The sequence below is a fragment of the Pygocentrus nattereri genome, chromosome 15, assembly GCF_015220715.1.
Source record: "Pygocentrus nattereri isolate fPygNat1 chromosome 15, fPygNat1.pri, whole genome shotgun sequence".
In the NCBI taxonomy this organism is placed as follows: Eukaryota; Metazoa; Chordata; class Actinopteri; order Characiformes; family Serrasalmidae; genus Pygocentrus; species Pygocentrus nattereri.
The window spans coordinates 32,838,369-32,848,471 of NC_051225.1; the positions used below are offsets into that span (position 1 = coordinate 32,838,369).

Sequence of the window (10,103 nt, forward strand, 5' to 3'; positions counted from 1 at the left end):
TGCGGCCTGTTTGTTTGTATGCATGATTCTCACCATTGATTTTGTTCACTGTGGTGATCACTGATAGTTTGTTTGCTTTTTTGCCATTTTCAGTAAATACTAGAAAGAGTTGTACTTAAAAAGCCCAGGACAAGAGCCATTTAGGATATGCTAGTGCCAACTTTATGCTACATTGAAAGTCATTAGAATCAGTTGTGCCCATTCCAATGTTAAACCTATCGTTTGTGGTTTCTGACTGACATTGTATGAAATACTCCAGGCATAACATTATGACCACCACCTTGTTTCTATGCTCATTGTTCACTTGATACTAACACTGTTTGCTATCTGGTGTCGACCACAGGAGGATGGGTTCTTGGTTCCTCTCAAGGTTTCTTCTTCCTGCTCTTGGGGAGTTTTTCCTTGCCACTGTCGCCACTGGCAACGCTCATGGGGGCTTGGTCCTGGATTTTTCTGTACATAAATAAACTTTGTAGTTCTACAGTTAAGTTAAGTGATACTTTTTTAATCCCACATTTACTCTGCATTTAACCCATCCGTGAAGTTAAACACCACATACACACTAGTGAATACACACACACTAGGGGGCAGTGAGCACACTTGCCCAGAGCGGTGGGCAGCCCTATCCACGGCGCCCAGGGAGCAATTGGGGGTTAGGTGTCTTGCTCAAGGATACCTCAGTCATGGACTGTTGGCACTGGGGATTGAACCGGCAACCTTCCGGTCACAGGGCCAGTTCCCTGACCTCCAGCCCACGGCTGCCCCAAATTACAAATTACAGTATCTGTTTCTCTGCATACTTTGTAAACCCCCTTTTTCCCTGTTCTTTAGTGGTCAGGACCCCCATGGACCCTCACAGAGCAGGTATTATTTGGGTGGTGGATCATTCTCAGCACTGCAGAAACACTGACATGGTGGTGGTGTGTTAGTGTGTGTTGCGCTGGTACAAGTGGACAAGTGATAAAATGGACAATGAGTGTAGAAATTAGGAGGGGGTCATAATGTTATGCCTGATCACTGTACTTGGGTATAAGCTCCCACTACTTGTTGGCACCTTAAGCCTTATGGCTTCAGTGCAAAAGTGAAGAAGCAGAGCTCAGACAATAGTGACTGACTACAGTTGGGGTAAGAGTAAAAATAAGGAGGCACCAATACCACTTTGTCTCTTCACATACCAATACCGATATCTGACCCTCAAGCATTTACCAAAACTGATAACCAATAGTAATTCTATATAGCCTAACTACTTGACAAGTCCCTATAAATCCTGATTCAATTCCACATTTTAAATATTAGATTTGGGTAAAAGCAAATGTCAAAAACTAAACATACTTGAATGATTTGGCATTTACTGGTTGGATACACATTTGAATGCTTTCATAGCTACAAAAAGTCACTGTCCTTTTCGAATCGCTTTATCTTTGAATTATTAATTCATTTGATGTAAATCCCACACTACTGACATGTTGCCTGTGTCAATTAATCTCCATCTATTGCTACTTATGCAATCTCTCAATATCACTCAGTAGCACTTATGTGCACCATAAACTGTTTCATGGTACTGGCGCTCTCTGTTGCTGATACTAATATGGTGTCAGTGCAGCACTAGGGAAAATGTGTGGGTGCAATTTCTTTTCTTTTTTCTTTTTTTTTTACCAAACTAGTCTTTTAAGAGAGATATATTGTTCCTGAGATGCAGATCCAGATAAACAATTGGATACTGAAGGACCTCGTGGTTTTCTCATGCAACTGTTATTCATGCAGTTGCTCCCATTTCCAACATATTCCCATTAGATTTCAAATTCATCTGTCTCTCTCTGCCAAGTGCTCAAATTCATGTTTGCTTGTTCAGTGGTTATGAATTCAACTCTGGGTCCCAGCACATGACAAGACTAGTGAGTGCTTGTCTAGTGAGTCCTTTTGCTCCAGCAAGCCCTCCTGAAATCTGTCTGCAGAGGGACCGGGAGCTGTGCAGCGTTTGCGTCTCATTCGCCAACTGCTAGGGAGCGGAGTGAGGAGAGAGAGCGACAAGACTAGGCAATCTCTGAAGTCTCAGAATGCCGAAGAGTGAGGCAGACATGAAAGTTGGCCTATTTCATGGTCAGGCAGTGGGACTGGGGAGGGTCCTGAATGGCAACGCATCTACTTTAATGTGACAGACAAGTCCCTAGGCAAAATGAGCACACCCGTGGCAGGCAGGCCCAGGTACTTGATGAGTGTGACACCTTCGCCATTCCGCTGGAAACGTCGTTGCCGCACGCTCCGCTGCCTCGCCTCAGAATCGCCCAAATAAATTTGCTTCTCATGCGGAGTGACGACGGCACCAAGCCCTCGCCAACCTGTCCGCCCCGGCTCTGTTGAGATCATGAATCTCCTTGTCGACGCTCGCAGGCCTTTGCTCCCGATCACTGAGCGCTTGCCTTGGGACCCACCTGCCGCCCGAGATCGCGGCCCGCGTGAGCCGGAGGGCGAGGCTGCGACGATGCTCTGGTAAAGACACATTCCCACGTTCAGTCGCCGTTTGCTCGGCTTGACAAACACGGCCCTGCCCTACTGCCCTGTGCGCACCGAGTGACAGGTTGGGGGGCCAGTGCCCAAGGGCATAGCGCTACTTACGTTTACAGAGCTGTGGATGACTGACATGTAGAGACAGGCCAAAAGCAAGAAGGCTTAACCCCACATCATGCTGCCAACACACAGCAAAATCACTTGGATAAACTATATGGGTGTAAAAATGCATCAGTGCATTCTGATGCATCCGTCTGAAGGTGGAGATTCAATTGTATTGATTTTGGAATGTTGCACTAGATTGTAATAGATTCTATTAATATTTTATGATATTGGCAAAAGCAGAAGTCTTGCATTATGTCCAAACGTGAACCAAAAAATATGCTTGCTGTATTGGTTTTATTGTTTATACTCTACTGCTGTGTTACATTTGTGTGGAAGCCCATTTCAGGCAGGCAGAGGAGAAACAATCACCCTCTTTCTCCGTCAGGCAGCAGTGAGTCCAAAAACTGACTTAGCATCTCAACATAATGAGTTCTTTTTCTTGAAGTGCTGACTGTATCGAAATGAATCATTTTCTTAAAATATTGTCTTAAAAGCTCAGACGAATGACTTATTTTCTCAAAATATTGACTATTTTTCAGAATGCTGAGTTACTATGTCAAAACAAAGACTTAATATCTAAAAAATTTTAGAGCTCATTCTTTTTACAGAGTATCTCAAAATCCCAAAGTAATAAGTCAGGGTTAGAGTTATTCAGTCACTATTTCAAGAAAATAAGTCATTATGTTCAGTTGTTAAGTCAATATTTTGACAAAGTAATTACTCTGAGATTCTAAGTCAATATCAAGCTAATAAGTCCTTATTTTGAGATGTGTCTATATGTTGAGAAAATAAGTCATTATTACAAGGTGCGATGTCAGTATTTTGAGAAATGAAGTCACTGTTTTGACATAAGTCAATATTATGATAAGTGATTATTACAAAATGCCAAGTCAGTATTTTGAGAAATGAAGTCATTATTCAGAGATGATAAGCCAATATTAAGATAATACGTGATTGTCACAAGATGCCAAGTCAAACTTTTGAGAGAATCACTCATTATTTTGAGAGGCTAAATCAATATCTTAGGAAAATAATAACTCATTATTTCAAAATAGTAAATTAACATTTTGACATCCAGCCAGAAACAGAGAAGCAGGAAAACAATTATATTTATATATAAATATTTCTCCTTTACCGAGTGAGTTCAGGCTTCCATAAATGTGTGTTCAATGTATTTTCCAAACAATTTTCAAAATTTGTAAAATGTTTATTTTCAATGTGTGAGGTCAGAGATGTACACCAATGATACACCAACACCTACAATATGCATTCAAATTTGTGGTAACTACACAACATATACTGTAGACTCCTTTAACATGGTGGTAAACCCATTTTATTGTGCTGTATTATAGAACCATCCTTTTTTTCATACTCTATATGTAAATACACATCTGTATGTGTTGGAACAGCATCTTCTTGAGATGAAAATGACAGTGACTACACTTGGTAGCAGCCCAAGTAATAAGCCTCAGGGAGATATGGAGAAGAACATGAATGCCAGGAGTCAACACAGTGTACACAGATGGAAATGAATATGTTGATGCATGTGCCGTGTTTGTTAACAGTATGAATCCATCAGCTCATGTAAGAGTTGGCCTTACAGCGTGGATGAGCACTGATTAATGTCAGACAGTTACAGCCACACAGATAACATTACATATGTTTAATACCAAAGATCTATCATAATCCAATATTCCTTCGTGATATGACCATCTGGCTTTCAGTTAAGTATTACAACGAACGACTAAAGTTTCACAAGAATAGAGAAATGTTAGGTACGAAGAGATTTACTTTCATACAAAAGTACAGTGACCTGTTGAAACTGAATGTGAACATTAGTCAATTTACAAGCTGGAAAAGAAACAACAGCAAATGTATAATGACAAGAGAAGCAAATCTAATGAGTGGCAAGGTCATAAACCTGAGCTAGATGCTAAATAAATATAAAGATTTCTTCCTGAGTAGACATTCATCACATATGCGCATATCTTGGTTGTTCAAAACAGATCATTTATGTGAAAATGATTTAATGAAAAGCTTCTGTAGATGTTCTCTGGCCTTATTCACATTTCAGTTATTTCATGTCATGCCTTTCATTGATTGAGAGCTGTCAGAACTAACATCGGACAGTATAAATATTTTGTATTGCAACCAAATTCACACCTACTGAATTCATAGGCTTGAGGAGCAGGCCAATCCCCGGTGACACAAATCACAGCGGAGAGATGTGATTCATCGTACTAGTTCAAGAAGTGTGGGTTGCACATCTGGTGTGCAGGATTTCATCATTTCAAATGGAGAGTAAGGAGAATGCACATTCAATCCAAAATCAGTATAAGCACACACGAAAAAAAAAAAAAAAAAAAGACTGGCTTGGGAAGCGGTTAGCTGCACGGCTATACATAAAAGGCAGAGTTGAAGGTTTTCTTCTTAGAAGAATCTTCCACATTAATTTGGCCATATGGACACTGTGGAAAAAAGATAATTACAAATCAAGTTAAAGCACTTACAACAGCTTAATGTCACTAACACATTTGATGTCATGCTTATGGGCTGGTTTGCTTCTTGCCGAATTCATCATATCGTCCAAGTTCATGGCGCCAATAAACCTCTGAAGTCGTGCCGTCATTCTGTTGTCACGCCCATATTAGGAACTCCTGGTCTATGCTGGTTTTCTCTATGAGAAAAACAGTGTTTTCGAAAATCACCCTGTAGTAAGTTAAAACTGTTCCAAAGCATATCCAATGTTTTGCTGTATGAGCAATCATATGCAAAAGTCACCCTGTAAAGCCTGAAATAATGATTTAAAAGTCTGGTCTGATTTTATAGGGCTTAATGTTATAATCACAGACTCAAAAAGAATGTCTGACTCAATGTTTAGGTCTCATATGCAAAATCAATATTAATTATACGGATGAAAATGTGATGACAATATTATACAACTTAACTTACATTCTCAGAGGACACGTCCTTCAGCAAGTTTTGACTGAGTTCTCTTTGAAAACTCTTTCAACGCACTCCCAATCATCAAAATCATCCACTCAGGTAAGGGCTTTGAAGCACAACCCATGTTACATAATGTTCTTGGGTGCAATTCCACATTTCCACCATAGAGGTCTCCAAATCCCCAGGATTTACATAGTGTAGCTTTACATAAGGCATTTTAGGTACGCCTTAGTGCAGAATTTCTATGTATTTGCAAAATTCAATATATAAAAATACAAAACATATAAAATGTGCCATAGCTTTTGCCCTGGCCACATTTTCCCCTAATATGTTAAATGTCAGCAAATAAACAGTAACTGTGCATTAAACAACAAAATATGTCTTTTGACCAGGGGCACACAAACTGTACATTTTTCCTCTGATGACTGCTCTAAACTATGAGCTCATTAAGGAGCCAAAATATGACTACTGCTATTTTCAAGTTAACACTGCTGCACTGAAGTGATTTCACAAGACTGGCAACCTCCAAAAATACTCCATGCAAACCAGTAAGCTTATATAACAGTGTTGAAGTTTAGCAGTAGATTTTCGTGTGATGTCATTTCAGTGCACAGTGGCGTAAGCTTGCCTGTGGTATGTATGTAGTGAGATTCATATTCTGATCTCATTAAACAGAGGATCTGGTGACAGATGGAGGGGAAATGTATAAAAGACAAAACCTTTTGTTTTGGAACATTTTGTTCACCCCAGGACATGATACTGATGATTTCACAACACCATTCATTTTTTTCCCCATTGAAAAAATGCGCTTAGACCCAGAATTTCTAAAATGGGCAAGATGCCATCTACAGAATGTTGATGACTATAGTAGCTCATTAGCCAATCTGCCGCGCATATACAGAGAATTTTCTCATCTCAACATCAGAGTGAGTTACTGTATTTGTATCTGAGTTGCATGAAACGGAGCTTACATGCCTACATGCACTTCCACAGCACCTCCCCCTCTGCTTATGTGCAAACTCAGTGAACACCTTGTATCCAGATAATGGGTCAATGTACGTCCGTTCCCCGGCCTGAAAAAGGAATAAAATATAGATAAGACATTGGAAACGTGGCTTTGGACGTGTATAGACTGGAGCACAGCACCCTCCTACAAGTTGCTGAGATGTTCCATCAGAATCACAGAATGTTATCATATTTACTGCTGGCTAAAAAGATACTGGCCTACGCTTCTGTAGACCACCATTTTTGTTTCTGCCTTCAAGCGACCGCGAACTGAACTGAACTCGGTCAAAATGGAAAATGGTAGAAAGTTTGTGGACGTCACCTCTGACTGGGTTTAAAAAGGCAAGCACGCCAGTTTCAGCCATGACAGGCTCCAACGGCAGGAGAGCCTGCGGCGGTGTGGTGACATGCCATTTCCCATGCCATCTCTGGGCTCCATAGTGAAGCTGACACTGCCTGTGCATCCACTGCTTCTGTGTGTGCACTCGCCGAGGTTACAGGTCTTCTGGAACTCCCTTTCTGCCATCAACTTTGACTGCACCATCAAAAACTATCCCTGCTGACAGCCGCAAGGACACCGGCTGAATCCTGAATGGCTTTCTATTGGACATAAAGAGCTGGTTTCTTGGACACATAATGGGCTTATACTGTGATTACATTGTAAGGTCAAAATGGTCAACTCTGAGCCCACTGTTATTTAGTTTACATGTCAAAGGGCTTGTTCCCTACAATTTTCCCATCGTTTATTTTTCACTTCCATTTGCAACATTATAGTGGTTTTATGAATAAATTAGTAATAATTCACTTTTACATGACCATTTTACATCTTCTTTTTAACCTTTAGAAGTAAACACGCTGTTTTTGTTACTGTACATTTAAGACTGATATATGTAAGTACCTCTTTTCTGATTGGCTGCCCTGTATTGTCTCATTCAAAACAGTCTGGGCTGAAATACTTTACAACTGCAGCATGAATGGGCGGGGCTAAACTGCTGGAGGCTGAATAGGTGTATATATGTAAATAAAAATCTGTTTTCATGACATCACAAAAACAATGAATTCAAAACAGGATTATTCTCTATATCTGGAGTAAACGGTGCATTACAAAACTTCAGCAATGTTTCGAAAAAGATTTTAGTACATGGACAGCGCTAAATGTTTAGTATAATTTTGTATCTTTTATTTTTAAAAATATTTTTTTAAAAATCATGAAGCACTCCATAAAACGCTGGAAGCTAAACTGTCAGAGAGTGAATAGGCAGATATATGCATATATGTTACATCACAAAATGAATTCAAAATGTTTACATATTACCTAAAACTTTTTTTGTTTAAAAAAATAGGTTTGATTTTTCATGGTATGGGCCCTTTAAATAAACAAATAAAATAACACCAGTTGTGATTTACCATAGAAAAGCTATTTTAGTCTGCACTCGTAAGAAAATGACTGTTTAAGTTAAATGCAGCGGTTCTATTTAGCACCATGAGTTCTATATAAAACCATTTCATGCTGGGCTGGAGGTCAGGGAACTGGTCCTGTGACCGGAAGGTTGCCGGTTCGATCCCCAGCACCGACAGTCCATGACTGAGGTGTCCTTAAGCAAGACATCTAACCCCTAATTGCTCCCCGGGTGCCGTGGATAGGGCTGCCCACCGCTCTGGGCAAGTGTGCTCACTGCCCCCTAGTGTGTGTGTATTCACTAGTGTGTATGTGGTGTTTCACTTCACGGATGGGTTAAACGCAGAGGTGGAATTTCCCTGTTTGTGGGATTAATAAAGTATCACTTAACTTAAATGCTTCTTTACGTGGTGAAATAATTCTACAGGTTGAAGGAGAATGTCTTGTGTGTTACAGCACCAAAAAGGGTTCTTCTAAAGTTGCAAGGCTTGACATTGTGTTATACAGAACCATTTTCGAAAAGGTTCTATATTGAACCATACAATATGTTCTCTGTCAACCTAAAGAACCATTTCACCATGCAAAGAACCCTTTAAGCCTGCAATAATCGATACAGAACACATGGTTCTAAACAGAGCCTTTCCATTTACTAAAGAACCCTTGAAGAGCCGTCTCTTTAAGTGTGTAGGCTTATACTTGGTGAGGTAAACCGGCCCACGGGCCTCTATTTGAGTGGCTTATGTAGCTAGTGCACTATCTAGGGAGTAGAGTCTCTTTAGAGAGTCACCCAAGTTTGTTGCTCCGTATCTGCAGCAGGAAATTGGCGGTTTGGCTGTAACCTACGCCAAGCCTAGTACAGCAAACGGTTGGTCGGTCAACTAAAACACGGCAGGTTATTCGCGGTCACATTGCGCTGTATTACTTTCTTTCGAAACAGCCACAGAATTTGGTTTGTCTTGTTGGGGAATCGCCTCGAAAGAAGCGGGCAGATCTTCGGAGCTTCCGTGTGCTACACGATTCAGTTTGGGTGCAACACCTCCAGTCCGTTCCCTTCAGTCGTACCTTGCACGCCTCCTGGTGAAGCCTGTGAATGACCCTCTCCTGCTCGGACAGTCTGTTTTCCTCCAGCAGCTGTAGGGTTCCTGCAGCCTTTCCCACACCCCGCTCTTCCGTCCTCGCCTCGTCCTCGAGTGTATTGTGGCGTGAGCAGGTCAGAGTGTCTCCCTCCTCTCCGGGACTGGAGCATGCGCTGCGAGCCCGAGCCGACATTATAATCGGAGCTCTACCAAGTTTTGGACTGCTGCGCAGGGTCCAGCTGCTTCTGCACAGTCCACTGAGAAGAAGCATTTCACCCCCAGCTAACTGCTACCATACTGCTGTGTCAAAATGGTGGATTAGAACCTGAGCCAATAGGGAATGGAGATGTCACCAGCAATCACGAGGACGATTTCCAGGCTATTATAAAAATATTCCTCATAATAAAGTTATTGCTTTCGGAAGGTGATGGCCTTAAAGTGGACATTCCATCCATGGTTCAAATGTCTCGATAATTCAGTCGCTGAACGGTAAACAACGTGGTTTGGTGTGAAGCGCCCAGTTCCACAGAACTTCACTAAGTCAGAATTGTTCACAGTGGTGGTGATAGGAACCAGACGTCTGATGAGTTTAGAAGCTCCCTCAGGAGGTAACCGTGTGCCTAGGCACTAGAGTATGCTGGAAGTGGGGTTTGTTATACCCAAATTTCGAGATGTGGAGTGTTTCTTAGAAGTTGTTTGCCCCCAACAAAATGAGAGAAACTAATTTTAAGATTCTTTATGATTCTTATCCGTGTAATGGGGGGCAGTTGTGGGCTGGAGGTTAGGGAACCAGCCCTGTGACCAGAAGGTCGCCGGTTCTATCCCATCGGCTGAAAGTCCATGACTGAAGTGCCTAACCCCCACCTCACCCCCACCTAACCCCCAATTGCTCCCAGGGTGCCGTGGATAGGGCTGCCCACTGCTCCGGGCAAGTGTGCTCACTGCCCTCTAGTGTGTGTGTGTTTACTAGTGTGCATGTATGTGGGTGTTTCACTGCACGGATGGGTCAAATGCAGAGGTCTAATTTCACAGTGTGCAACACGGTGCCAAATGGTTCAATTCAA

General features: G+C 41.6%; 1 protein-coding gene across 2 annotated transcripts; it reads right to left on the reverse strand.

Annotated features, from left to right (window-relative positions):
• Positions 1-3,805: 3,805 nt before the first annotated feature.
• On the reverse strand, positions 3,806-9,338 carry c15h1orf53 (chromosome 15 C1orf53 homolog). 2 transcript variants are annotated; one of them, XM_017702432.2, is made up of 3 exons: positions 9,026-9,338; positions 6,531-6,632; positions 3,806-5,081 (listed from the first exon to the last, which is right to left on the reverse strand). In XM_017702432.2, exons 1-3 carry the CDS (start codon positions 9,308-9,310, stop codon positions 5,010-5,012), a joined length of 459 nt encoding a protein of 152 aa, XP_017557921.1. In that variant the 5' UTR covers positions 9,311-9,338; the 3' UTR covers positions 3,806-5,009. The 2 variants fall into 2 exon arrangements, with proteins under 2 accessions (XP_017557921.1, XP_017557922.1); XM_017702433.2 differs by lacking the exon at positions 3,806-5,081 and adding an exon at positions 5,110-5,290.
• Between the last annotated feature and the right edge of the window lie 765 nt (positions 9,339-10,103).